Source organism: Phyllostomus discolor, chromosome 12, assembly GCF_004126475.2.
Source record: "Phyllostomus discolor isolate MPI-MPIP mPhyDis1 chromosome 12, mPhyDis1.pri.v3, whole genome shotgun sequence".
NCBI lineage: Eukaryota > Metazoa > Chordata > Mammalia > Chiroptera > Phyllostomidae > Phyllostomus > Phyllostomus discolor.
The window spans coordinates 2,403,693-2,431,468 of record NC_040914.2 but is presented as its reverse complement, the minus strand read 5'-3'; the positions used below and the strand labels follow the sequence as shown (position 1 = coordinate 2,431,468).

Below are 27,776 nucleotides of genomic sequence, written 5' to 3'. Positions count from 1 at the left end.
TGTATGTGTGTGCGCACACTCTTGAGGGACTTCACAGTGAGCGGTGGACAACACATACACACACTGAAATGTCTCCCAAACAGCCTTGTGGTGCTTGCTGACCAGGGCTCCGAAGAACACTGGGGTCAGGGGTCAGTGGGCTCCTCAACACTCAGTCTAGGTGTCCTTAGGCCCTGCCTGAACTCAATTTCCAGGGAGCAGTACAGAATATCACTAACACCTCATAGCTCAGCTTAGAAGCTCTCTGAGGCGGGCCCAAGGCATGTGCGTGTGTGTGTGTGTGTGTGTGTGTGTGTCTGCAATTCAGTCCTCTTTGCCAGCACCTCCTTTTTCCAGCTTTCCCCATGTGGCTATCTACTGTTCCTACATCTGAGCGGAGAGAGTTAACCTAGCGGGCCAGGGCGGTCTGGGCTGGGGGCCGCCTCCTGGCCCCCCTCCAGCACCAGCTCCAGTTACAGCTGCTGGTTGGGGAGGGCATGGCTGGGGTGGGGCTGGGAGGGACGACCGCTGGGGGCGGTGCATCCAGCTCTGGGCCAGGGGGTCCAAAGTGCTCTCCTAGTCACAGCCGGACTTGGGGGCCTGATTACATCAGGGGACAGCCTGATTGGGGTGAGCATCCCCCACCCCTCCCCTCTCAGCCTCACCCTTCGTCTGGCTGGGCAGCCTATTTTGGGAGCAGGAGAGGCCAGCCCTGTCTTCCCAGGCAGGCCAGACCCAAGAGGAAGGGAGTATGGTGGAGACATTGGGGTTCCCCAAGGGGTGGAAGTGTGGGTGTAACTTCTCTCTTCCCTGCTGCTGTCCCGTGGCTGGGTGTGGGTTGTGGACAGTCACATGTTGCGTCACTGTTTGGGGGCACTGGAGGCCTAGTTGAGCGGTTATGTATGCCTGACTGTGTCTCCACCCCATGTCCTACTCTAATCATAAGTGGGGAATGGGCTCCATTTCAGCCCCACTGTGTGAGTATTTGTGTGTGTGTGAGCATGCACACATGTGTGCGTATGTGTGTCCTTGCCCCTGGCATCTGTCTTTTATCTCATGTCACTTGCCTGGTGTTGTCCGATTGTGAAAGATGTTGCCCAGGGGTGGGTGGAGGGAATATTTTTCCTTCTTCTCATTGTTTCCAGAAGAGGAGAAGAAGGGGTGGCCTTTTCCCTAGCAGGGTTGTCCGTGACCCCGAGGAGGGGAAGGAAGGCTGTTGCCATGGTGGCCTGTGCAAGACAAATTCCTCCAGAGTGAAGTGGGAGATATTTATACCCAGGGTCAGGCAGAGTGGCTGTCAGCGGCCAGAGCAGGAGAGCTGGGATATTTCAGACACAGTGAGGCTGTGGTGTGTGGGCAGGTGGGCCCTTGGGCATGTCCTGCTTGTCTTGTCCCTTGCAGTGAATCTGCCTGTTCATGTGGGTAGGGTGAGGTCTCCTGATCTCCACTAGTGCTGGTGTGGGGAATCTGTGGCCTTCTGTGGGGAGGCCCAGGCCTGCAAGAGATCCCTGTGGGCTATGTGTATCTCACCCCTATCCCTGCTGCCATGTGACCCCCAGTGTGTGGGTTGATTTGGTGACACTGTGCCCCATGAAGGAGGGGGTGCCCTTGTTACTCAGGGTGGATGGCAAGGCTTTTGGAATTAAGTCTCAACTCTCTCTGACTTAACCCCTTGGGTTCAGGCAACAATGGTGGGTGGGTGGCTGGATGAGGGTATACATTTTCTCATCCTTGGTGTCCCCCAGGATAATGGCATCTCTCGACCACATCTTGGTTCTTTGTGTGGGTCTCCTTGCGATGACTAGTGCAGGTAAGTCTGGGTAGACAGCCCACTACCCACCTCAGACCCAAGGGTGGCAGGAGTCAGGAAAACCCTGAAAGAGAATCAAGTTGGAGACTCTAGCCTAAACTGAGTCAGTTGGGGCACCAAGAAAAATGGGGGTTCTGACATGGGGTCTAGTAACAGATTAGTATTTGGGGGAGTGGAGAGGATGCCCAGGTTGGGCAAAGGGTATAATGGTGGCTGGCTTCCCCAGAATGATGGAATGACAGGCAACCTGTAATGAGATGGGGAGCTGGGACAGTTAGATGCCCCCCACCGCACCCAGGACAGTGCAGAAGGGGTAGCTAAGACCCAACAGAGGGTGGGTAGCCTGCTCAGGGTCCAACTGTCCCTCAATTCTCAGCCCTGGATGGCAGAGCCCCCCAAAGGGTCTCTTTATGCTCATCCCTGTCCAGGATCCCAGGATCCCAGGGTCTCAGGAAGCATCCAACCCCTGGTCTCTCTTTCTCTTTCCAGAAGCTCCACAGGAACATGACCCATTCACCTACGGTGAGGGAGGGAGGGGCATCTATGTTTGGGAATTGGGGTTAGGGGCTGGGTTTGCCTGTCTTGTCCTCATTCTCTCCCTCTCTCTCTCTCCTCTGATTCTCTCTGCCTCTTTCTGTATGTCTCGCTTTGATCTCTCTCTGTCTCTCTGATTCTCTCTTTTGCCTTTTACCTCTCAGTATCTCATGGCCCATCCTCTGCTACTTCCTGCCCTTTCTCCCTTCCCTGTCCCCCTCATCCTCGCCATCATCCTTCTCTGCTCTCTTTTATCCTCCGTCCTCCCTGTACTGCCCACCTCCTCCCCTTCCTTCACTCTCATCTCCCTGGTCCATCTCCTCCTTCTTCCCCTGTCTGTTCCTTCCTCTGATTGATCTTCTTTCTCCTCTCCTCCTGCCCATCCTTCCTCCTCGCCACCCCCGTCCCGTCCCATTCTGCCCTTCTCCTCTCCTTTCCTCCTCCCCTCCCTGCCCTCACCCTCCTCCCTGCTGCCAATAGACTATCATTCGCTGCGGATTGGAGGCCTTATCATCGCCGGGATTCTCTTTATTTTGGGAATTCTCATCATTCTCAGTGAGCACCCCCACTGCCTGCAAGCCCTGCTTTTGCCAGTTTGCACCTAAGCACCGCCTCCTCCCCTCCCCGCCCCGCCCCTCACTGCCCCGCCTCCAACCCCTCCCAGTTCCCACCCTCTGCGCGCGCGCCCAGTTCTTGCCCCGCCCAGCCCCGCCCCATTCTGCCCTGCTCCTATTCCCGCCCTCGTCACCCCCCCCCCCCCCCCCCCCCCCCCCCCCCCCCCCGCGGTTCCGCCCCTCCCGAGCAATCGCTGGAGCTAGGGCGCCTCTCTGTGACGGCCTAGAACGGGCTCTCAGCTCTGTTTCCCCCCCACTACCTACTCACAGGCAGAAGGTGTCGGTGCAAATTCAACCAGCAGCAGAGGTAAGCGGCCTCCCAGCACTCATTCGCCTACTCCCGCTCTGCAGGGCTCTGAGGGTGACGCCTGCAGTCCACCCTACCGGCGTGCAGAGCCCGACCCTTCAGCAAATTTGTATTAAGCACCTACTACGTGCCAAGCCCCAGGCGAGTCCTGGGACCAAGCAATGAATTAACAGCCCTCTCTGACCGGCTGAGCTCCCAGCCCAGTGGAGGCGGCCGTAGGCTCCAACTGCTCCGCAAATATGAAATCATAAAGCTTGATGAGTCCTGTGAAGGAGCCACGGCGAAATGAGATCAGCACTCGAGTGGCCCAGTTGAACTCAGTCTTTTTGCTAGGCCTTTGATTCATCTTTAAATTAAAAATTTAAGGCCCAGACAATGTATAAGTACCTTTTTTGTGTTAAAACAATTATAGATGTTATAGTAAATAATAGCTAATATTTATTGGGCATGTCCCAATTGCCGGATACCCTTCACACCACGTCCCTGAGGTAGACGCTGTTATTAACCTCATTTCACAGATGAAACCGAGGCACAGAGAGGTAAAATCACTTGCCCAAGATCACTCATCTAGAAGATGAGGCCATCTCGAGGTCATCTGCCTCTCCAGTCAGCTTTGGTCGTTCCTCCCCCCAAACCCCCAGTCCCTTCCGCAGCACTCCGGGAGGTACTCCCGGGTGCCCTCAGGAAGCGCTTCTGTCACACACTGAAAGGGCTGCTGGGTTCCCCTGATGTTCCGGCAGAGCTCCTTGCCCACCTCGCCCTCAGGGCACACCCGTCTGTGAAATGAGGTCTGCGTTAGGGGGTTTCTGGGAGCGGCTACTCCTCTCCTTTCCCATTCCCAATCCCTCTGCCCCTCTATCCCCAGGACTGGGGAACCTGATGAAGAGGAGGGAACTTTCCGCAGCTCCATCCGCCGTGAGTTTGGGAAGATTTCGGGTGTTTGGGGGTGAGAGTGGGTTCCAAGATCCCGGTTCCTGGCCCTCTCTGGGCGTGTGGAGGGCTTGAACTCAAGCCGGACGGTCCCTTGCCGCTCCCCACCCTCTACAGGAACCAGGGTACCCCTTCTGACACCCGACCTCTCTGTATCCCCCTCAGGTCTGTCCACCCGCAGGCGGTAGAAACACCTGGCGCGATGGAGCCCAGCAGCGCCCTACAGCTCTGAGCAGGCTGAGGAAGGGAGGGGAGAAGAGGAGGGGTCGAGGGCTGGGGTAGGAGGGCTGGGCGGCTCTCCTGCCTCTCATCCTTTCCACCCTCACAGGATTCCCCTGGCGCCTGACGCCTCCCACCCGCCACCTGCGCACCCGCTGCCATCTGGACTGCCCTCTTCCCCAGCCCAGTCCCCACCGACCCCTCTCTGCCTCCCAAACTTCAATAAAACGTGCTTTCCTCTCCTGACAGCATTTTGTGGATGTCAGTCCCTCTGCGCGAACACCTGGGAAGACACCCCCTTGGACCCGGCAGGGGGCGCCCCCACTCTTGGGGAAGGGGCGGGGACGTCGGCAGTGGGCGGGGGCGGGGGCGGGGGTGGCCTGGACGGGGGCGGGCTCTCTGGGCCCCCATTGGCTACGGTCTCCCCCAACACCAGGGCTCCCCGATCTCCCCCAGACCTCGGTCCGTCCAGCTTCCAGCTGCTGCAGCCGCGCCTTCAACGCTTCGGTATCCAGCCACCCCTTGCTCCAGCGCGGCATGGCGACCCCAACCCAGGCCCCCACGAAGGGTGAGCGTCGCCTGGGGAGGGGGTGCAGGGGGGCTCCGGGATCTTAGAGCTTCAGAGAGAGGAGCTGGGGAGATATCAATACTGGAAAGGGAGGGGCGTGGGGAAGAGGATGTCCGTTCCTCCCATGGGCGGAGGCCCCTGCAGTCCTTGGAGCCCCTCTGGGCTTCTTGTACACCATCTCCTGCTGGTGTCGTTCCTGCGTGGGACTGGCGGTCGGAGAGCTCAGTCCCAAGAGAAAGGATGCTCGGACCGGTAGCTATGGCAACCGGGTGGTTGGTCCTGTACAGCACAGCGATGGTAGTGGACGCGAAGAGATGGACTTTGAGGTTGAGGACCAGTGGGTCTGCAGCCACAGAGGTTCCCGCCCATTCAGGGTCCCTGAGGTGGGTAAGGGAAGGGGGTCCATATCCCTCTTTTTTCCAACGGTAGCTCTTATGTTGGGTGTTTCCTGAAATTCCTGACAGGTTCAGCGGAAAAGGGGAGAGAAAGGGAAAGACAGGCAGATGGAGGAAGTGAGAGCAAGACAGAAAGAGGGGGAGACAGAAAGGAGTATAGGAGACTGAGAGAGCCTGCAAGAGATCAAAAAAGACAGGAGACCCAGAAAGAAAGATAGGAGACTCAAAGAGATTCAGGGAGGTTGAAGGGGAGAGGCAGAGAAAGAGAAAAAACCAGAGACAGTGACTGAGGTAACTGGAGAGGGAGGCATAGAGAAAGAGCAGGACAGAGATAGACCCAAAGCGCCAGAGAGGAACAGAGAGAGGAGGAGGGGCAGCACAGGGTGGGGCCTGAACCACTGCAGTGAGCCCCCAAGGGCAGGAATGGGTGACAAGACCCTCCTTTCCAGTCCTCATTCAGGGGTGTTGTCTGGACAGGGAGGTGCACTTGGGTGCACACAGATGCTCCTCTCCACCCCCATCCAGCCACAGCAATTTACATTTCACACCCATTAACCCAGTTATATGCACCCACTTAAACAGGCTCTTTCCCCTAAGAGCCTCCTTTCCTGAACCAGCTTCTTCAGAGGAGCAAGGGGAAGATTGGTTTAATTGAGGGTAGAGGGCAGGGAAAGGGTTTCCAACATGGAAAGTGGGGCCAGGGGATAGGCTATCAATGCTGAGGAAACCCCACTCCACTCCAACCTTTCCTTCCCTGCCCCCTTTCCCGGCAGGCAGGGGCTGCTGCACTAAGCCATATCTGCAGAATTCGAAGCAGGGCGGGGGTGGGGGGGCTGCAGAGGCTGGAAGCCACCCTAGGGAGAGGGGGCAGGGCTGAGCCAGCAGGCCTGGCGGGAGCCCAGGACTTCTTTTTGTGGAGATGGTTAGCAGGATCAACGACAGCAGGCAGGCAGAGGTGGGAGGACAGATGCCTCAGCTCCGCGCTCCCCCGCGCCTTTTCCCCAGTTACAGCGTGAGACGGGACCACAGGTCTTGGGAAATCCGGAAGGGAGGAAAGCATGCTGTGCCTTGCAAACTGCTTAAGGAAACTAAATAATGGGCTGTTGGAGGGGAGAGGGGTAAGAGAAAAGTCCCCAACCCGTCACGGAGCAGGAGGGAGAGTTAGGGGGCAAACAGGGAATGCAGGAGCTCCACTGGGCCTGGGTCCCTATCCCTGAGAAGGATCCTCAGCTTGGCCAGAAGCCAGCCCTGCGCGGGAAATAAAGGAAGGTACAAAGGGAGCAGAGAGAGTTGAGGTTGGCCCGGAGTTAGAAACCCAACCCTTAAGCTTCCTACAGGAACAACCACCCCCACCCCCCAAGCCTGGGGTACCAGAACCCTTCACCTCTCTCAAGATGCCCCAGTTGCCATAGCAACCACCTCCTTCCTCCTGTCTTTGGCACTTGGCCAAGAGTGGTGCACATTTCTTCTCCTGCCTCACGGCTCCACCCTTAGCCCAGCCTCGCCCTCAGGACCCAGATTGCTGGGGCATCAGGGACCAGAAGAACTTCTACATGGAGCACAGAAGAGCCAGGGAGGAACAAAAGAGGATTCTGGGACAAGCACTCACCCAGTGGGCTTCTGAAGGTTTGGGTTAGGAAGGGTGTATGGAAACACAAGAGACAAAAGTAGGATAATCCAACTGCTCCACCTCTGATGCAGTCTCCTGCAGCCCAGAAGGAGCCTGCCCTCCCTTCCTTCTTCCTTCCTTCCTTCCTTCCTTCCTTCCTTCCTTCCTTCCTTCCTTCCTTCCTTCCTAACTGCTGTAAGAAACTTATAAATTCCAGGATTAACAACAGAGATGAGTCAGACAAATGTATTCCCTATCTGGTGGAGGAGCTAAGACAGAGCACAGATGACTCTAAAATACTGTTTTTGCATCTTGACATTTTTGAGAACAACCTTCATGATTTTTGCTCTATCCAAATGTTCCCTACACTGCTATTTATTTAATATTTCTTTCTTCAAATGATTAAGTTTTACAAAACTTAATTAGCTTTATGTTATATTACCACCACAAATGGAAAAATAAGGATTATTAATTTTTTGCCTTAAATTGAAGGCAAGTATAAAATGATCATAAATGAATGACTTCACTTTTCTGGGTGTTAGTGTTCCTCTTCTGTGGAATGAGGATGAAGATGGCACCTACGTCAGAGAGCTGCTGTGAAAATTAAATGTAAATATCTGTAAAGTGCTTAGAAGAGAGCCTGGCATGTGCTGGATAGAGAATAAATAAAGGAGAAAACCAAATAATGTCACAAAATTTTACCTAGATATTGTTGCCTGCTGAAGTCTCTGAATCCAAGACCTGTGTTTTCTTGGGGAAAGGGGGAGATTAATAGCATTGGAAGGTGTTAAAGACACAGCACCTACCTAACACTTCCTTTTTAAAGACTGGACAGAGATCGGAGAAGGGTGAACTTACACACTGTGTGAGTCAGTCCTATTCACGATCTTGCCTAGGTGCCACCTGTATCAGTCAGTTTAGGCTAGAGCATGCTGGGGTAACATATAGCACCAAAAATCTCAGTGGCTTCTGACAACCAAGATTTATTTCTCACTTATACTATACTCAATTATACTATCACAGGTCAGCTGAGGATCTCTATTCACCAAAGAAAACTGGAGCAATTGCCACCTTGAACATTTATGTCACCAGGCCAAAGTCAAAAGGGAGCTCTTGTATGGGCTCTTAAATGCTCCAGTGTGAAAGTGAGGATGGCATTTCTGCTCAGAATTCATTGGCCAGAATTAGTCACATGTCCCCTCCCTGTCCTCCCCACTCAAGGCAGCCATGTCTCCCTGAGCCTGGAGGGGGAAGGACACTAATGCCAACAGCTGGCATCACTGGTACTCCTCCCCTAATGGTGCCCTAGAATTCTGCTCTAGACAAGGCAGACTGCTGTACTAAGAGGTGTCAGAGGAATTAGGGAGCCACCAGGATGGGTTCTTCAAAGGGAAGAATGTCTTGAGCTCTCCTGAAGGGGAATATAATTTGGGACAGGGAGATGGGATGGGGAAAAGGAAGTCCAAATATACACATATTTTACCCACACATTAACACTTATGAAGTCGGGGTGAGTCTTCCAAAAGATGGGTGTGTTTCATGTGGTACAGTTACATATATATATATATTCATGCATAACACACACACTGGGGAAGCTATTACAAAATCAATTATACATCTTAAAATTGGCAATGCCTTAGAAATACATAATATAAAATACAGCATAATACAGGGTATATTATAGGACAGCTTCCCTGTGCTGGATTTGGTGGCAGAAGTGGGTGGGTGACAGCAGTAACTACAGTGCCTACCTTTTAGAGCTTTCAGATGACTGAGAGGTTTTAGGGAGTATTCAGGGGAAGCCAATACACTCAGCAGCCCCTCCGATGGTAATGGAATCTCTTTACCCCCAGCACCATAAGCAAATGGGATTATGTATTTGTAGGAAATAAGTCCATAATTTGCAAAAGAGCTCCACCGGGGACTAGGACCAGGATTGCCATGTGTGGTTGGGTTGGTTGTGCACTGTACAAGGGAAGGTACCAACTAATGAATTAAGTGGATGCTGGAATCCATCCTATGCTTCAATCCATGTGTTCTGCCATGAAGCTGTATCACCCAAAGCCACAGGTCTCTCTGTCTGATTTCTACACAGAAACAATTGGGCCAGTGGTCCTACCTGGGTCCTCAAAAGTGTTAAGAAACCCAGTGTTGAAATATTTCTCCCTCTCTCTCTTTCTCTGCCTTCCTTCCCAGTTCCTCAAGAACCTGACCCATTTTACTATGGTGAGTGGCAGCTTCTGTGATGAGGGTACCATGGGGCTGGATGGAGGGGTGGTTGCAGATCAGCATGGGTCACTGCTGAAGTGGCTTCAATTGTGGCTGACATGTGCTGGGCCACTAGCCATGTGACCATGTGGATATACCAGCTGGCTCACAGAGGGCAGAATGAGATTGGGGTACCTTCTCTGGGCCCCATTCAGGCTTCCCCAGGACTCTGACCTGATGCATTGGGGTCACCAGAGTAGCAACAACTCTGAGGCCAGGTTAATTTGAATCCTGGGTTATTCACTCACTAACTCTGTGGCTTTGGGCAAGCAACTTTGCCTTTCTAGACCCTTCTGTAAATAAGGGAAAGTAATAGTTCCCACCTATGAGGGTTGTGGGAAAGACTTACTTGAATGATGCCATTAAATCATTCTTACAACATGCAAGCTCAAAGAAATTACTTCCAGGTTTAGCAGACCTGGCCTCAGTTCCCTCTGTAAACACCTTCCTGCTCTCTGCCTTTGCTCACTCATACTGTTCCTCCAATATGCCAAGTGTTTTCCCACCTCAGGCCTTTTGTACTTGCTCTGCCTCTGACAGAAATATTCCTCCTTTAGCTCTTCACACAGCTGGCTAAGGCTCCTTTTCCCTCTTCAGGCCTCAGATCAAATATTGACTGTTCGACTAAAAGAGACCCTCCCTGAATCTCAGGCAAGAGGAGCCACACCACATCTATACATGGTCACATGACTCAATTTTTTGCTTACTGCCTGATCACAATAAGAAAGTCAGCTCCCTGGGGGCAGAATCCTGGACCACTGCTGCTACACAGTGGTGCTCCACAAATTAGTATTTCAAAAAATATTTACAATGGTATAATTAGACACAAATAACTCTTATATAGTAAAATAAAAAAAAAGAATGAGATTAGAAAGTGTTGAAGAAAGGATGGGAAATTCTAAACAGGACAGCTAGAAGTTTTTATTGACATTTGTAAAGCCCAGAAGTTGGTAATGGAGGGATATTTGGGGAGAGAGCTCTCAGGTAAAGGGAACCACATTTGCAAAGGCCTTCAGGTAGGACCATGACTGATATGGTCCAGGAATAGCAGGGAGACTAGTGTGCCTGGGGTTCGGGGGTTGAAGGGAAGTAGAGTGGATGAGGTCTGAGAAGGAACAGGGACTAGATCTTATGGGGCCTTGTGGGCTATGACGAGGACTTTGGCTTTTACTTGGCATGCAATAAAAACGGGGAGGGGAGAGGAACAGCTCTGAGCTGAGGAGGACCCTGATCTGACTCAGGTGTTAAGGAGATCCCTCTGGCTGAGGGGTGGGGGGAGGGACACAGATCATAGAGAAGGCTGCTTGCTGCCTTCCCTAGTAGTCCAGACATGCAACAATGGTGGGCAGGACCAGGGGAGGAAGCATATATATATATGACCTCCAGAGGAGGTGGTAAGGGACAGAGAGGACAAAGGGAGCTAGATCCATCCTCACAGTAACCCACTGGAGGAACCTCCAGCACAGCCTGCAGCATCCCTGAATTTTGAACCTCTGTCTGGGGTATCTGAAGCCAGGCTGGTGGAGGGGAGCTAAGGTGCCACCCTCACCTTGATGTCTCCCCTTATCTTCCCCAGACTATGACACTGTGCAGACTGTGGGCATGACTCTGGCTACCATATTGTTCCTGCTGGGCATCCTCATCATCATCAGTAAGTGTGACCCTTTTCTGGCCTCTAAAACCCCTCAAAGAGGGCCACCTCAGGGTCAGGCACCTACAGTTCCCCTGCTGGCTTTTCACCAGACCCTTACATCCTGTCTTCTTGTTCTGCTTATCTCTCTCCCAACAGGCAAGAAGGTGAAGTGCAGGAAGGCGGACTCCAGGTCTGAGAGGTCTGGCCGCAGTGGGGAGAGAGGGAAGAGGGGTGGGGGCAGTAAGAGAAGGGCTCAGGGCCTGCCTTGTGTTTTATGTAAAGCCTGCTGCTATTGAGCCTCTTTATGCTTTTCTCTCCGTCTTTGCTTCCATAGCCCCACATGCAAGTCCTGTAAGTCAGAGCTTCCCTCCTCAGGTAAGGGTGAGAAAGTGTGTGGTTCTGGAAGGAGGACAGGTGGGAGCAGAAAGAGGAGTAATTAGAAGGGGAGTTTCATTGGATATCCCTAAGAATGGGGCCACCAACCCCATCGATGGACATAGGAAATTCAGTAGGAGCCAAGATCCTGCAGATCAAAAATGTTAAACCATGACAAGTCAGTGGTATGTGAAATGTCCTAAAGGGTCCACTAAGCCTCCCAGAAACAAGTACGCAAGCCTATAAAAGCAAGGATGAACTAATTCCCCAGAGTAGAAAGTCATAAGCGTGGGAAGTGAGGAGCCCCACATGGGAAAAGGACTTTCTGCAGTCAGATGAAGACAGAGGTGAGCACTAGAGAAGCAGGAAGACAGAATGTCTTTCAGACTTAATTGTTCATTTTGGAAGATCTAGGATGAAATGGTGGAGAAAAAGGAAGAAGAAGGGAAGGGGTTGGGAGGAAGGGGTGAAGGAAGGAAGAAGGGCTTCTGAATAATAGTATCAAAATAACAAAAGGAGAGATGGATAAAATACAGATTTTAAAAATTTATGTAAGAAGTACGAGGATGGAATGATAGAAAATTTAAGAAAAGGATACAAAGAAAAAGGGATTGAGGGTGAGGATGAAGGGGATGGAGGTGGCAGAAGAATGGGATGTAGGAGGGGTGGGTGCCGAGGGGAGTGGGGGTATAGGAGGAGTGGGGGTGTTGGCGGGGGAGAGTGGGTACAGGTGGATGAAAGGTGTAAAGGAAGTTGGAGAGAGATGTAGCTGTAGGATGAGGACAAGCATGTAGATGAAAGATTGTGACTCCTTGGGGGTGTTAATTTTAATTATGTAAAAATATCTCAACCTGTTTTCAGTGGAACTGCTTTCTCTCCCCCTCCCCTCCCCACTTTTTAAAAAGGAACTTTAAAAAATCAGATGAGAATATCTCTGTCTCTTAAAAATGGGCTTTGGGGTACTCAATATTTGGGGGGGATTTGGTGGGGGGAAATTTCATGTGTTTTTCATGTTCTTTTAATGAGACCTAAAAGCATTAAGGGGACACTTTGTGGATGATTGGGGAAGATGGCCCTGATGCCTGGGTCTAAGAGCACATACAAGATTCTGACCCACTCTGTTTGAGTGATGGTCCCATGTGGTTTGGAAACAGGGGAGTTCCTGTTGTGTCCCAATGTTCAGGAGGCTGTGTGTGGGTAACGGGAGGTGCAGGAGGAGTTTGGGGGGCATGGGAGGGAGATGGAGACTCCCTTTCTGGAAGGAGGAAGCCACAGAAAAGCCCAGGTTGGGCCAGCATGCCTCGGCCTCTTCACAGGTGTGTACTTCTCTATGGCAGTGTCTTATCGGGCAGGACAAAGACACACAGGTGTCCCTATATGGATCACACATTAGAGAGTGGAGAAGCAAGACAACTCAAGGGTGCCAGTCCTGGGGATCTGTATTCCATGGTGGGGATGGAAGGCTCACTGGCTCTGGGGAGGGGGTTGCTTTCACCCCTCTAGGCGCTGACCCAGGCTAGTTCTCATTCTCTCTTGCTCCCTCTCCCTCCCTCTCTCTCTCTCCAGCCCCTGGAGGTGGTGGCGTGTAACACCAGCCTCCCGGCACCTCCACTGCTGTCCTTGCCTGAGTGTGGGAGCCTGAGGACCGGGTGGAGGCGGTGGGGATCCCAGCCTTGCGCTGCTGGGAGCAATCCCCGGAATGAGCCGCCCCACCCACCCCGAGGCTGGAGCCGCTGCATCCTGCTGCCCCTCCCCAGGCCTTGGCAATGATGACCCCTCAAAGACCCCATCTGCGTCCCAGATCCAGAGACTAACGTCTCCAGTTCCTGGAGTCCAGGAGTCCAACGCCCACCCAGCCCCCACAGTCCCCCGTGTACTTCCCCTCTGCACCTCCTTGTCTCCTCTCCAAAGACCCATTCCCCTGCACCCTCAGTGTTTATGTCTTGAGCTAAATAAATGTGCATTCGGTTTTTCCCCTTGTTCTGTCTGTGTGTTCTCATCTGTGGGGACGAAATGGCTGGGAGGGACAAAACTGAGCCTGGGGGCCTCTGACCAAGTCCCCAGAATTGTCCCGCCTTCTCCTTCCCTTCTCCAGTGGTTTCCTCCTCTTTCTCTGAGCCCCTCGAGTTTCTCTTCCCCTCCCTCAACTACCCCTCCCCAGCTGGCCCTTCCTTCTCCTATCCCAGAGGCCCTAATAGACCCTTTTCCCTTCTCCCGCCCCCCTTCGCAAAGAAGACCCACCCAGCTAAGACCTGCCTGAACGGGCAATGTGGGTGGAGGTCACTGCCCTGCTTCTCACCCCTGCACCCCCATCACTCTTGGCGTCTACCCCCCTCCTGCTCGTACCGCGGGCTCTTGAAGTCAGGAAACCCAAGAGGAAATGACTGAGCCCGTCTGGGTCCCCGCCCGCCCGCCCTCCTGCCTGCGCTCTCCTGGCCACACCCTCTGCCTGGGCGCAGCTGCGGCAGCTGCCCTCTATCCACGAGGCTGCTCGGACCCCGGCTCCGAGGTAAGTCTCTCCTCCGACCCTTCTCCACTCTCTCCCCTTGGCCCAGGGCCCGAGCCCAGGTGGGTAAAGACTGGTCTTAGAGGATCCTCTCTGCCCCCATTCATGCTCACTTCTCTGGCCTGCTCTGCATTACAGACATCGTGGGCTGTCCTGCTTCTCTCCCTCCTGCCTCATTCTGCCCAGCTCTCCTCTGTCCCTCCACGGCCACTCCTTCCCAGATCTGCCCAGCATCCAGTTCTATTGTCCCTGCAGTGAGGTCCTGACATCAGTCACTTTTTCCTCTGAGATCAGGAGCACATTACTCACTTTTCCTTTTTCCCTTCCTTGCTGACTCCTCCACTTAGGGACAGCCCCAGAAAAAGAGAGGAGGCCGCAGGATCTATTCTTGTGTCCCAAACCCTTCTTGGTGGCCATCAGGGTCAGTCTGGGTGGGGCAAGTGCTTCTCTGCCTCACAGACACTGGGTATCTGTGTACAGTGGCTGCTACTGGAAGTCCAGTTTGGTCTGACATGTCTTGTTTTCTTTGGGGACCTGCAGAGAGAACAGGGGAGTGGCGGCTGGGAAGCCTCACTTCTGAGACTCTCTTGTTAGCCCTAGAAGGGGGTCCTTGAAGGAAGAGATACCTGCTCAGGGTGGGGAAGGGGCCAGCAGGATCCCTGAGGGCTGACCTGGACCTGCCTCACTAACATCATGGCTGACTTCAAGTCCTGCTCTCCCCATAGATGTCGCCCTCTGGTCGCCTGCACCTCCTCATCATTGTTGGCCTGATTCTCATTACCAGAGGTAAGGCCTGGCCCTTTTCTCCACCCTGCTTCAGAGTCCCCAGCTCTACCTGAGTGCCCTGGCCTGTGTCCTCAGTCCCACCCCCGACTGAGCTGGTACCAGGAAGTGGAGGTCCTGATGAAGGGGCCAATATTACACCATTTTCAGACACTGCAGACCTGGGTGGCTGCTTCCAACAAGTCTAGCCAGAGCCTGTCCTGCTGAGCAGCCTCCATTTCACTCCCAAGAAGAACTGAGTTTGATTTGGCGGGGAGATTGGTGTCAGTTTTCTACTCAGCAGCCAGGAACCCTGGGGTCCCAGCAGAACAGCTCTCTGGATCCCTAGGTGATGCACAGTTAGGCAAAGGGGGTGAGCCAGGGCCAGTCCAAGAGCTGGAGATGTCTCCCCTTTGCTTGGGAAGTCCTCCCTGAAGACAATAGCTATGGTGGCATTGACAGGTGCTTTCTACATGACAGTGTGCGGAAGCTGGCCTTGGGTTCAGCTTTACTGTATTATACATATTGTCCTGCCTGTTGTACAACGAGGAAACAGGCTCAACTAAGGGAAGTGCCTGTGCCAGAGGCTAGTGAGTGAAGGGGCTGGAATCCAATCATCGTGCCTGTCCCTGCAACCCGAGCTTACTCTCCCCTGACTGTCCCAGTTCTCTTAGATAAAATGATTTTCATGTATTCCTTCAGGCATTCAGCAAGTATTTGTTGATCAGCTACTATGTGCCAGATTTAATTTCATATATTGTGGAAACAGCAATATTTAAAAATAGGAGCTCACATTCTATTTTGGAAAGAGAGAAAATAAATAGCTCATCAGTAAATTATATAGACTGTTAGATGGTGATATGTATTATGGAGAAAAATAGAGGAGAGGAGTGAGGATTGTTTAAATAGGGTGGTCAGAGAAGACCTCATTAGGAGGTAACATGTGGGCAGACACTTGAAGGAAATGAGGGAATGAACCAAGCAGGTATCTGGGGAATGAGTGAGTCTGGTGAATGTAAGGAACAGCAGGCATGCCAGGTGGTTTGGTTGGGGGGAACAAGGGGTAGGGTGGGCAAAAGAGAAGTCAGAAAGGTGACAGGGGTCCAGATCAAGGGGGAACTTATAAACAGGGTGAGGACTTTGGCTTTTACCAAGTGAATGGTACAGCCAGGGGAGGCTCTGAGCCAGTCAGGCCACAGTCTGTCTCAGGTGTTCACAGGCTTCCTCCTCTGCTGTGTCTGGGGAGCAGACTATAGGGGAAGGACAACAGCACGAGACCAGGGAGGAAATGGCTGTGGTGTCCAGGAGGGAGAGGATGGAGGCTGGGCCAGGGCGAGGCAGTGGCTGTATCCAGCATTGACTGCATGTTAAGCTGTAGAGGAGACTCTTCCCCGCTTCATCTCATTTCACCCTCTCTACAGCCCTCAGAAGTAGATTCAATTATCCTCCCTTTGCAGTTGAGGCAACTGAGGCTCAGAATAGGGTCTTTATTTGCTCTAGGTGATACAGCAAGGAAGGTGTTGGGAACAGAATTTGAGATCAGGGCCCTGGCTGACTCTAGTGCCTGGGCTGAACCATCTCCCATCCCACAAGGATGGGCAAGGAAAGGTGGCTGGAGAAAAGGTGCTGGGGCATTAGAACTTCTTAAAACAATTCCAGGATCATGGGTTGAAACCAACAAATCTGATCAATCAAACAGCTGTGTGCTGTTCCACCAGCAGAAGGACCCCTCGAATTACCACCCAAGGTTTCAGAGGGAGGGCAAGGATGCAGATTGATGAGAGGGGGATCCAAGGCTCTTCCCTGGCTTCTCATTCTTGATTTCTCAGGACAGACATTGGAGGAGGCCACATCTATTTCTCTTGCAGTCACAACCACTGAGGACATTCATGCCATGACTCAAACCCCAGGTGAGGGAAGAGGGACAGGTCTGGTAAGTTTCTGTCATTGCAAGTAACAATGGCAACAAAAATCTGTCAAGCTGGACCAAACAGAAATTTTTGAATTTGTATAACTGAAAGTTCAGGGATAGATCTTCAGGCATGGCTTGATCTAGGTTCTTAAATGATGCTATCAGGAACCTGTTCTCATCTCTTGGTTCTATTTTCCCTGCATTGGCTTCATTCTCAGGCAGATTCTCTTCTTATAGCACCAAGATGGTATCTAGATATCTGGGGCTTTCATTACCTGCTAAGAATCTGAAGGAAAGAGAATTTCCCCTTCCTCAATCCAGTAAATATCCCAGGACTGAGTATCATTGACCAGGCTCAGGTCACACGCCCACCAGTGAGCTTATCATTGTGGCCACAAGCACAGAAAACGGATTAGCCGGATCTGGGTCTCATGTTCAACCTTCAGCAGAGCTGGTGCCAGCCCCAATGAACTAAGGAGACCAAGTGTCAGTAAAGGATGGTTCCCCAAAGGAAGTTCTGGGGCTCTTACCAGGGGTGGGTGGATGCTGAGAAGGGGAATAGGCATCTGTGGGAGGGCAGTGCCTGAGGCAGGGGGAGATGCTAACATTGAATTTAGGCAATGAGGAAGTGGCTGGGTTAATTAACTCATTTCCATTACATCAAAATTGAGTTGCTATGGAAATCTCCTCATACTGCCTACCATTCATGGACCTTCTTCAGTATTTTCACTCTTCTCTCCCTATTTCTGGACTGCAGATACAGTTCACCCAGAACTCCAGACATCAACCCTGCAGGCTAGTGGTAAGTGAGGCAGCGGTGTGGGGGCAGGTGGGCCTGGGGCAGGCATTGTTTCCCCTTTTCCTCAGACACCCTTGGCTTTTGGTTGCCCATTCAGCCCCCCAGCTCTGAATCCCCTGGTTTAATTTGTGGTGGAACAGCCAACTCCACTCACTTCTTTAAAAAAATCTTTTGGAATTGTGAAAAACACCATGCATGTAGAAAAGTACAAAAACCATAAATGTACAACTTAGTAAACTATTCTGAATTGAACCCCTGTATAATCACCACCATGTCAAGGAATATAGCTTTGCAAACACCCCACAAATTTCTCACAGGCCAACTCCATGTACTGCTTACTTTAATTTCTTTACTTTTCCTTTTTTGAATTTTCAAGTCACTTTTTAACTTTTTCTTGTAGTCTAATATAGTTCAAAAAGTGCTCCTCAATTTTTTCCATTAATGTTTAATGATATAGTAGTGCATAAACACATTCTCCTCATAAATAATAAAAATGTGGTAGGCAAGACAAAATCCCTTTGTTCATTCCTCATCCTTTTCTGTCCCCATCTCTCGGAGGCTGCCACTTTAGCAATGGGTTGGGGGTAGTTCCCCAATGAGACTGCACCACATGTGTGTAACCTGGAAAAACTATGCTGACTGGGAGGTATATTCGTGTGAGCTTAAGGATATTAAATGACTGTCATTCTGCAGCTGGCTTCCTGCCACCCAATGAAATAATATATGGAAGCTCTCCCACATTCCCACAGAGACATTGATCTTGTTTTTTTTCAGTGCTGTGTTCTCCACAGGGTGCCCACGCACAGTTAATGAAGCTGTGCATATCTTGATGAGCACCTTGGTTGCTTACACCATTTTGGTTCCAAATATTTTACCCTTGATCACTCATTCAATCCTCACACAAACCCTCTGAGGTAGAAATGATCATTATCCCCACCTTACAGACAGGGACATGGAAGCTCACAGTAACTTGCCCAAGGTGTCATAGCATGTCAGTGACATGGCTGGGACCAGGGTCCAGGAGCCTAACTCTACAGCCCTGCTTTTGTCCACAACACGATGGGGTCAAGGACATGAACACTAACATTTGTTTTCAAAGCTGCACCAATTTGCCCTGCCACCAGCAGTATGTGAGTCTCCAACTCCACTCCCACAGTACCACTTGGCTAATGAACATCTCCAAGTTGTGCCAGTGGGATCTGGGGGAGAGGGCCCCTTGCTGTTCTGCGGATCTGTGTGTTGCTGATTCACTTGTTTCTTATCCCCCCCTCCCTGCTCCTCTGACCTCAGCAGAAGTAACAGCAACCCAGACGAAGACCCAGACACAGCACCTGACAGGAGTGGATGTGCTTCTAACCACAACTCCGGGGACGGAAGGTAGAGCCGAGCAGTAGAACAGCAACATACAAGCTTTGTTTAATTCTCTATCTAGGTCAGCATTCCCCTAAGGACGTTTCTCAGAGCACCCGTTTGGGGAATTGTTAATACATCTTCCAAAAAAAATTTTTTTTGGTTCACAGCCAGAGGTGTTTGTGAAACTCTGAGATAAAGTTAGACATGTTTCTTCGGGTGAGATTTATCAGAGTCTTAATACAGTTTACTTGCAGCAAGTGTCCCCAACAGGGGAATCTAGTTTACAACATTTTCCAAATCTGATAGACTCAGGACCCTCTCTTGTTCAGGTTCCTTCACGGGGCTGGTACCTAGAAATGTGGCTGCAGATGTTTCTATCTTCATGTTAGAGCAGAAGCTTTTCAATTGCAAAATACAGAAAACGCAACTTAAAAGGAAAGTCTTATTGGCTGTATATGTCCTGTAAAGTCCAGAGTGAATTGATCACTCTAAGTGAAATTGTTCAGGCATGGCTGGATCAAGGAGCTCAAGTCATCATGACAGACTTGCTCCTTCTCCTCGTGGTCTTCATTCTCAAGTGGCTTTTCCCCTCTTGGTGGCAAAGATGGTCCTGGAGTTCTAAGTTTAGGTCACAAACTCATCAGCTAGAGCCAGATTTCTTTCTCATCATCTGCATCAATTGACTTTCATTGGCCCAGTTGGGGTCACGTGCCCATGTCTGACCAATGGCAACCTGAGGAAATGACTGCTCTGATTGGTGAGGTCTGAGTCTTGTCCCCCAACCCTGAGGCTGGGAAACCTCTCAGCCCTATCTGAACTTCACACACTAAGAGTCAGGGAAGAGGTGATTCTCCTTAAAACCAGTGAGTAGATAATGTTATCAGAAGTGTGGGAAATGGGGCTGAGCTTAGATGAAGGTGTCTTCTAATGTCTGTGTGATGCTCCGTATTTGAGGAGCAGTCCCTGCTGGAAAGTACTGCAGCTTGAGCCACTCATAGGCTGAGTGAGATACATCCACAGTGTGTAGTCTGGGCACTGTGTGGGAGCACCACCTCTAAGGTCATGCCATTTCCCTATGGCAATTTTTATAATTGTTATAATTTTCCAGTGATTGCAGTAAAATTCCTTATTCTGACATAATCTGTCTATTAAAACAATTTTATGACAGATGTAAATAAAGGGTCCCGGGGACTTCCCCAAGTCGGAGTAGGGGTGGGCAACTCTGTCCACAATTCCCAATTGGGAAAATATCTTCACATCTCTGATTCACTTGTTCCAAGTCCTTGCTGACATGACTTACTATGTGTTATTCCATACTCCTTGTTATATGCAACAGAAATTCAGCTGGGCTCATAGGTCATGGAGCCAAATTGTAAAAGCATTGCTGAGCCTCAGAGTGGTCCAGAGCCTGAGCGCAAAAGCCCCCAGTACCTCTCTCCCTCCATCTTTCTTTCTCTTACGCTGGATCTTGTCTTCCATCTTGTGAGGAAATGGCTCCTATCATCTGCTGGCTAGAGCTTCCCAAGCTTCACTTAGCTTCCACTCAGAATCCCTGCTTGGAGTTTGCAAGGTCCCAGGGAAAGGTGAGACTGGGTCACATGCTTCCTCTTGTGGCCTGCATTACAGTAGGAGAACAAGATAGACTAGGGAAGCTGGAGCTGCACCCCCACCTCTCTGGCCCCCACCAACTCAAGAAAGGGAAAGCTGTTCCCAAAAGAATGGAGGAGTGACTGCCAAGTAGGTAATAACAGCCAACATTAGCTGAGCGTTTGCTTGGTGCTGGACAATGTGCTAAGTTTTCATGTATTCACTCAACGCTCACAACCACCCTATGTGGTGGGAACTATCTTAACACCATTTTACAGGGAAGGAGCTGAGGCCTAAGAGGTTACTCTGCTGGCCCTAGGCCACAGCCCTAGAGGGCAGAACTAGAATTTGAGCCCAGGCTCTTCAGTGCTGGGGTGTCTGAGCACCACATGCTGCCCAGACTATCCCCTACATTTTCTGAAATCCCACCTCTGTTTCTGCTGTGGATCTTACCTACCTCTGGGAAAGGCTTTCCCGAACATGTCAGAATCCTTGGCCAGTGGTTCATATTTTGAAGGTGAGGTGCTGAGATTGGCTATCAGACAGCAACAGCCACTTCACTGAAGGCACTTCTCAGTGCCAGAGGGGCAGGCCTTGGGGGGCATTGATTTTTTTCAGAGAGAGGAACCCTCTGATATTTTTGGCCTGGGAGCAAAGGTGATATTCAAAATGTTTTATAAGAAGTGCCTCTATGCTCTGTAACAGGGCCAGGGTCCTGGAGGCGCCCAACCTGGCTATGAAAGATATTATCCTTTACTTCCTGGACTCTGGGTCAGTCCACAGCATCCTAGGAGATGAGTCAGGAGGTTGAGGCAACTGGTTTTAACCAAGGGGTGTGGGCTTATTCCAATATATCCATTCCTGCCATTCCTCACTGGCTTCAGGGTTTAGAGTGGGGGACACCTGTTCCTGCCCACTGAATGTATAGATGTGGGAGAGGGGTTTCTCACAAATACAGACCTTAACTGATGCCCCTTGTTTCCCTCCATGGCTCACTGCTGCCCTCCACCATCTCTAGCCACTTACCCTGCTGATCCCATTAAAGGCATCACACCCTCCAAACAGTCTCCAGACCAGGACTTCGAGGCAGACCCTGCCCTCAGGACAACTGGTCAGTAACTCCCCAGATTGGAAACAAGCTATTTCCAGCTCACTGTGTGTTTCTAGCACCTGGAATACTGCCCAGCACAGAATAGTCCTCAGTAAACATATGTTGGGTGAATATGTAACTTCAAGGCTGGCAGAGGTTGGGTACTGTGCAGAGGGTAGACATGCAATAAATATCTGAATAGATAAATGAATACATAAATGAATGCTGCATGCAAACCACTCAAAAACTCAGTAACTCAAAATGAGAACCATTTGTTTAGTTCTTGAGGGCTAAACTTGAGCCTGCAATTTGGAAGTCTGGGCTCAGCTGGCTGGCTCTTCTGCTCTCTTCTGGAGTTGTGCATCTGAGATCATTTTGGGGGTCAACCAGGAGCTGTTTCTAGAGACACCATGATTCTTCTCCTTGTGGTTCTATCTTCACTTCCTGACCAGCCAACCCCAATGAACAGGTGGAAATGATATGCCCATGTGTCTCATTCATTCATTCATTCAATAGGTATTTATTGAGCACCCACCTATGTGCTAGGCACTGTTCTATGTGCCAGGCTCACAGCAGTGAATAAGACAGCAAAAATATCTGTCCTCAGGGAGCAGACATTCCAGTGCAGAGAGAGAAACAATAAATAATAACCATGTTGATTATATGTCATGTGGTTTTAAAGTTCTTTCAAGAAAAATATAACAGGGCTGAGCTGAGAGAGTGACTGGGCAGCATTTGTGTAAAGGGCCAGGAAGACCCCTCTGAGGAGGGGTTGTAGGGAAAGCCATGAAGATATCTGGGGAAGGGCTCTGGACGGAGGAAGCAGCCAGTGCCAAGGTCCTGGGCTGGGCGTGGTCTGGCAGGTCACAGGTGGTCGAGCTAGACTATGTGCCACATGAGGACTTTGGGTTTTCTTCTAGGTGCAGCAATGCTGAGACACAGCTGTCCCTTCTCCCTGACCCTGTCATTCACTGATTTGCTCCACAAACCTTTGCTGAACTTTGACTTGCTCCCTGTCTGTCCCCTATAGGTTCAAGTGAGGATGACCCCTTCTCCTATGGTAAGTTACCCATGGAGGATGCAGGGGGAGGAAGGGTGAAGGCCTTCTCAACATACCTTTCCATTCTTCTCTCTGCAGACGAGGTCACTCTCCGGAAACACGGGCTGTTGGTTGCAGCTGTGCTGTTCATCACAGGCATTGTCATCCTCACCAGTGAGAATGGGCGTTGGGCAGGAGGGGCACCAAGATTGGGAGGGAGGAAACCTTAGCGTACACTCTGACTTGGGGTGGGGGGATAGCTTCAAGAAGACCCCTGTGTAAGGTGATTTTAAATGAGGCATATCCCTTAGTTTCATAGCATGCAAACCACCACAGAATTCAGTGGCTTAAAATGGCAACCATTTACCTAGCCCTCAGTTCAGCAGTTTGGAAATATAGGCTGGGTTCAGCTGGGTGGTTCTTCTGGTCGCAGCTGGATTTATTCACACATCTGAGGTCAGCTGCCAGTCAGGCACTTAGTTCTTCTCCTCATTGGCTTGGGCTTGTTCACATGGTGGCAGCAGGATAACAGGATGGTGCAGCCTCCAGGACTAGTGGCAGGGGAGTTAATGGCTGTTCTGGGACATGGTGAAAGATGGAACCATCAGAGAGGTTTGCAGCCACTGTGTCATTGTAACCCAGCCAGGAGGACACAGGGTGGAGGGGACTGAATAGGTAATAAACCTCTCTCCCCTCCTTCCCTCCTTTCTCCTGCTGGTGCCTCCCAGCCAATGCTCAAGTAGAGGGTGAGGGGCTGGGACTGTAGCCTTTCAGGTCAGCCTCCCAAGACCCAGCAGCACATCAGGAAGGGAGCAGAGGGAGACTCACAAGCAGAGAAACTAATTTTTAAAAAAGTTTTTAAAATGCACACTAAATAAAACATGGAGGCCACCAGTTTGCAAGCTCTCAGTTAAGCTGCTTAACCTATACCAAGTTTCAATACCTCTCTTGTCCAACTTCCCCATCTGGAAAATGGGCACAGCCACATCTTTTCAGTCTTAAGGTGGGAGGCAGAACACTGACAATAATAAAAAGAGATTGTTAATGCGTGCTCAAACCTCATTGAATCAGGGGTCAAGCAGCATATATTTACTGATCCTGACTTTGTGTCTGGCCCTATTCTCTCCCCTATAGGAAGAGTGAGGCTCAGAGAGCTGAGGGGTTTTCCCAAGGTCACATAGCACATTAAGAATCAGGAAAGGACTGGACTCAGGTCTGTGTGAAGACAGAGCCTGAGTGTTAGTTCTGGGGCCATAAATTGTTCCAAAGACAAATATTTGTGGGCACCTAGTCTGTGCCCAACCTGTGCCATGATGCTGGTCCCACCCTCAGGGAGCTCACATCTCCAAGGGGGATGACAACAAACAGGAAATGCACTAATGAGACTAATGAGCAGAGTGGATATAGAGAAAGATAATAAAGTAACCATGAGGAAAAGGAAGCCACATGACATGACTGAGAGGGGCAGGGAGAGGCGCTTCCTCTAAAGAGGTAAAATTGGAACTGATTCCTGAGGATGAGAAAGATGATTTTAAAAAAACAAACAGGTAGAGGGAGGAGCCCTAGATGCAGTATTGAGGTGAGCATGCGCCAATAACTATGGAAAGAGGCCAGGAAGGGCCAGGGATCAGGGAAACAAAGATGCTTACCAGGAATACCCTTCATCTTCTAAAATCCCCTCTCATTCACTGTAGTCCAGTCTCCTGGCCTCCCTGCCCACCTGTCCCTTCCTACCACAGGGTCTTTGCACTGACTGTTTACTCTGCTTGGAATACCCTTCCTCCAGATGTCCAAGTGACCCCCCTCTAACCTCTTCCAGGTCTTCTGCCTCCTTCCTGTTTTTTTCTTCATATTGCTCACCACCATCTGACTTATGACCATCCATACAGTTGACTTAGTTATTTATTTCATTGCTGGTCTTCCCTACAAGAAAGTCAGCTCTATTAGAGCAAGGCTTTTAGTGACTGTTGTTCTTGGCTGTGTCCGCAGTACCTAGACCTGTGTCTGGCACATAGTAGGTGCACAATAAACATTTGTGGTATGAATACATAATTCACAAGTTAGGAATGTTTCCAAAGTGCTCCTCTGTGTGTGGGGGAAGATCCTTCCATGGGCCCTGCACTGGCTCTTCTTCTATCTGCTTCTCATCCCTTGCTCAGAGTTGCCTTGGTGCTCCCTGAGCAGCAAAGGTGATAGACCTTGTCCTTCAGCATCCAGAGTACACACACACAGAAATCCATATCTTCCAGTTCATGATGGGATTATTTCCTTCATCCACAGGTGGCAAGTGTAGGCAGTTGCCCCAATTATGCAGGAATCATAACAGGTGAGCCCATCAGAAGTGGGGACCAATGACCTGATGGGCACCAGAAACCAAGCCACCAGCAGCTCACCATGCCCACCTCCCCCTTCCCCTCTCAGAACCTACAGAATAGTCACTAAAGCCCAGCCTGAGAGGGAAGACACAGGTGGAGCCAAAGGCAGGGCTGATGGCCTGAGCCCCCTACCTTCCCAACTCTGCCTGCCCTGAAGGCTGTATAGCTCCCCAGGCACTGCCCTACTACACTGACCATTCTGTTCAGCAAATAAGTAAAGCACTGTAATCTTTGTCTCATGATCTGTGATCATTCATGACTGAGGGTGGAAGAAAGTGGCAGAGGCTGGGGAGAGGCTCCTGAAGAACTGAAGTGAGAGGGTCACACATCCAAAACCAAGGCAAGAGATACAGTGAATGCAGCTGGCCTGAGGTGAAATGGGAGGGATTGGGGGAAGGGCTGCAGGGACCCTGGTCAGTGCTGGATTTTGCCTGTGGCAACTTGCACCTGTTGCCAAAGGCACAGAGGCTGGTGTCCAGTGTCAGCTCACCCCTAACATTGGACGGCAAGCACAAGGGAGGTCCCACACCCATGGTGGACCCCTTTTCTTGACACCCAAATCCCTCCAACATGCACACACATGAGTTTATCCACTCCCAGCCTTTATCCACACCACTAACTCACTGATTAGGCTACCTCTTGATTTAAGGGAATGCCCACCCACCAAGAAGACCACATGGCCCTGGAGTGGGCTCAGAGCAGTTTGGGTGGGGAATCCCGGGTCCCAGTTTCCCAGAGCACAGTTAAGAAGAGCACAGGCTTCAGTGGGCACTTCTTGAAGGCTCTTGGGTTCTGCAGCTTTTGAGGAGGGGCTCAACCAAAAGAGGCCAGAGCAGGCCCTCTGAATCACAGGCTTGGGGCAGAGGCCTCTACCCAGGCTAAAGGGTCATCATGCCAAAGTAAAGAGACAAGGTCCTGTTCACAGGTGCTTGTGTAACAATATTTCACAAACTTCAGGTCACAGCCTATTCGTGGATTACAAAATCAGTTTAGTGGGCTATGAGTAGCATCAGGAAAAGAAAAAGAAGTAATAAATACAAAAGAAAATATCAGTTCATTAAACAGTATAAATATATATTTCCTCCTCTCAATTTTTTGCCAGAATTTCATTCTACCTGTATTATTATTATTACTTACTTTTATTTTAACAAATCAACTCCCTTATTAACTTAAATACATTTATTTTAAAAGACATTATCATGTATGGAAAAACCTGCACTGCCTTATATAAATAAAACATACCCAGAAAGATAAATCCAATGAAAACAAATACATTTATTGTATGTAATATGTATTGTAAATATGCAGAGTATAGTCTGTATTATATATACATAAATTATGAATAATATATAATATATACATGATATATATTATATGTGGTACACATATGCATGTAGGGAGAATACTAAAAATATTTTTGATTGGCACCCACCACCTACTAATCAGAACAGATGTCTAAATAATCAGGAGGGAATTTCTTTCTTATGTATATAATAGTGTATATTACATATACACACACATATATAAGGTCAATTCACTTTAAACTTAAATACATTTATTTTAAAAGTTACAATCATATGGTAAACCAGTACTGCTTGATATAAATAGAAAATAGACATTAAGATAAACCCAATAAGCCCCAGCTGGTATGGCTCAGTGGGTTGAGTGCCAGCCTACAAACCAAAGGGTCACTGGTTTGATTCCCAGTCAGGACACAGGCCTGGGTTGTGGGCCAGGTCCCAAGTGGGGGGTGCACGAGAGGCAGCCACACACTGATGTTTCTCTTCCTCCCTCTATCCCTCCCTTCCCCTCTCTCTAAAAATAGATAAAATATTTAAAGAAAAAAAGGTAAACCCAATAAAAACAAACAAGAAAAAGGATTAATTGCATTCTAGCTGGAAACTGAGTTGTTGGCTGAGGGCCCTGAGTGGGAGACCAGAGTCTGCCTGCTCTGTTGGAGGAGACCAGCGATTGTCTGCCCAAAGACACTGCAGAGTGTGGAAGGCTCAAGACCACTCTCACTTGTGCCACCAACTGTGAGTTTGTCTCCAAGGCCACCCTGGAATTAAATAATTCACTGGAAGGACTCATAACTCATAGAATGAATGGAAAGCCATTATATTCAGGTTAGAGTTTATTACAATGAAAAGAACCAGATTAGAATTAGCCAAGAAAAAAAGACATGTGGGCAGAGTCCTGGAAAGTTCCAAACACAAAGCTTCCAGTTGTCTTCTCCCAGTGGACCTGTGAAGAGTGCTACCTCTGGCCACAACGTGTGACAACACGCATGAATACTGCCAACTAGATAAGCTCCTGCAAGCCTTGGTGCCCAGAACTTTTATAGGAGCTCAGTCACAAAGACATCACTGATCACCCACACAGTCACCTTAGTTTTCAACCCCTTTGGAGACTGAGCTGGTACCTGTGACCCAAAGACCCCACCATCAGTCCCACAGTTAGAAACTATTTGGGAGGGCCCAAGTGCCCCAGGTAAAGAAAGACACTCTTCAGAGGCAGGAAATTCTAGGACCTCACTTTCAGGAGCTAAGGGCAAAAGCAAGATCTTTTTGGGGTAAGGTTAATTTTTACTACACAGAGCCCCCCTTCTTCATGTCATTTGATGGATTAAAAGATATTCAAAAGTGATATACTCTCTCATGAGGGATTCAGTGTGAGTCAGTATTATTTGGGGCACAAAACCATCTCATGTGCCACCACTGCAGCACAGCCTGGACTCAAGGATTCACCAGCTCAGGAGAACACCTGACCACTGCTAGGGCAGGGGAAGGGCAATACTGACCCAGAGTGGGTTGCATGGATCATTGGCGGATTGGCACTCCTTCCATTCAGCCCTCACCCCATCTCCCATGGGGTAGAGGTAAAAAAGATAATCCTGTGTTTCCGTGATGCCCCTAAGATGAAGTTCTAGATGCAGATTCAGCTCTGCTAAGTAGAGATTTCTCTATGAGATTTAGAAGGCCAAAAGAGAGTATCTTTCTGCCTAATTGGCTATTTTTTGCTTGCCAGTATATTTATGAAGGTGCTGAGTTTTTTGGTCACACCACTGCAGTGTCCAGTCACTAACCTGTGAGCATTAAGAAGAAGTTATGTA

The 27,776-nt window shown here is 50.0% G+C and overlaps 3 protein-coding genes across 9 annotated transcripts; all 3 read left to right on the top strand.

The window, feature by feature from the left end:
• Positions 1–464: 464 nt before the first annotated feature.
• On the top strand, positions 465–4,641 carry FXYD1 (FXYD domain containing ion transport regulator 1). Of its 3 annotated transcripts, none has more exons than XM_028530221.2 (7): positions 465–609; positions 1,725–1,789; positions 2,279–2,311; positions 2,804–2,878; positions 3,208–3,244; positions 4,110–4,159; positions 4,340–4,641. In XM_028530221.2, exons 2-7 carry the CDS (start codon positions 1,729–1,731, stop codon positions 4,360–4,362), a joined length of 279 nt encoding a protein of 92 aa, XP_028386022.1. In that variant the 5' UTR covers positions 465–609; positions 1,725–1,728; the 3' UTR covers positions 4,363–4,641. The 3 variants fall into 3 exon arrangements, with proteins under 3 accessions (XP_028386022.1, XP_035867736.1, XP_028386021.1); XM_036011843.1 differs by lacking the exon at positions 465–609 and adding an exon at positions 842–956; XM_028530220.2 differs by lacking the exon at positions 465–609 and adding an exon at positions 1,222–1,327.
• Positions 4,642–4,766: 125 nt separating this feature from the next.
• FXYD7 (FXYD domain containing ion transport regulator 7) lies at positions 4,767–13,220 on the top strand. 2 transcript variants are annotated; one of them, XM_028529856.2, is made up of 6 exons: positions 4,767–4,961; positions 9,162–9,191; positions 10,810–10,884; positions 11,023–11,065; positions 11,201–11,241; positions 12,808–13,220. In XM_028529856.2, the coding sequence occupies exons 1-6, from the start codon at positions 4,931–4,933 to the stop codon at positions 12,828–12,830; spliced, it is 243 nt and encodes an 80-aa protein (XP_028385657.1). In that variant the 5' UTR covers positions 4,767–4,930; the 3' UTR covers positions 12,831–13,220. The 2 variants fall into 2 exon arrangements, with proteins under 2 accessions (XP_028385657.1, XP_028385658.1); XM_028529857.2 differs by having other exon boundaries at positions 4,768–4,961; positions 11,023–11,056.
• A 386-nt stretch (positions 13,221–13,606) lies between these two features.
• Positions 13,607–24,906, top strand: FXYD5 (FXYD domain containing ion transport regulator 5). Of its 4 annotated transcripts, none has more exons than XM_036011840.1 (9): positions 13,607–13,750; positions 14,473–14,533; positions 16,339–16,419; positions 17,179–17,223; positions 18,514–18,597; positions 21,179–21,271; positions 22,281–22,310; positions 22,389–22,463; positions 24,570–24,906. In XM_036011840.1, the coding sequence occupies exons 1-9, from the start codon at positions 13,622–13,624 to the stop codon at positions 24,617–24,619; spliced, it is 648 nt and encodes a 215-aa protein (XP_035867733.1). In that variant the 5' UTR covers positions 13,607–13,621; the 3' UTR covers positions 24,620–24,906. The 4 variants fall into 4 exon arrangements, with proteins under 4 accessions (XP_035867733.1, XP_035867732.1, XP_035867734.1 ...); XM_036011839.1 differs by having other exon boundaries at positions 18,511–18,597; XM_036011841.1 differs by having other exon boundaries at positions 17,179–17,225; positions 18,510–18,597; positions 24,711–24,906.
• The last annotated feature ends 2,870 nt before the right edge of the window (positions 24,907–27,776 follow it).

What these genes read in the sequence shown, in the direction of transcription:
- FXYD1 (XM_028530221.2), top strand. Translation starts at nt 1,729, where the DNA reads ATGGCATCTCTCGACCACATCTTGGTTCTTTGTGTGGGTCTCCTTGCG. An exon ending in GGGAATTCTCATCATTCTCA is followed by an intron (nt 2,879 to 3,207) that starts GTGAGCACCCCC and finishes ACCTACTCACAG; the next exon opens with GCAGAAGGTGTCGGTGCAAA. An exon ending in AAATTCAACCAGCAGCAGAG is followed by an intron (nt 3,245 to 4,109) that starts GTAAGCGGCCTC and finishes CTCTATCCCCAG; the next exon opens with GACTGGGGAACCTGATGAAG.
- FXYD7 (XM_028529856.2), top strand. Translation starts at nt 4,931, where the DNA reads ATGGCGACCCCAACCCAGGCCCCCACGAAGG. An exon ending in AACCCAGGCCCCCACGAAGG is followed by an intron (nt 4,962 to 9,161) that starts GTGAGCGTCGCC and finishes CTTCCTTCCCAG; the next exon opens with TTCCTCAAGAACCTGACCCA. An exon ending in GTCAGAGCTTCCCTCCTCAG is followed by an intron (nt 11,242 to 12,807) that starts GTAAGGGTGAGA and finishes CTCTCTCTCCAG; the next exon opens with CCCCTGGAGGTGGTGGCGTG.
- FXYD5 (XM_036011839.1), top strand. Translation starts at nt 13,622, where the DNA reads ATGACTGAGCCCGTCTGGGTCCCCGCCCGCCCGCCCTCCTGCCTGCGC. An exon ending in GCTCGGACCCCGGCTCCGAG is followed by an intron (nt 13,751 to 14,472) that starts GTAAGTCTCTCC and finishes CTCTCCCCATAG; the next exon opens with ATGTCGCCCTCTGGTCGCCT. An exon ending in CACAACTCCGGGGACGGAAG is followed by an intron (nt 18,598 to 21,178) that starts GTAGAGCCGAGC and finishes CACCATCTCTAG; the next exon opens with CCACTTACCCTGCTGATCCC.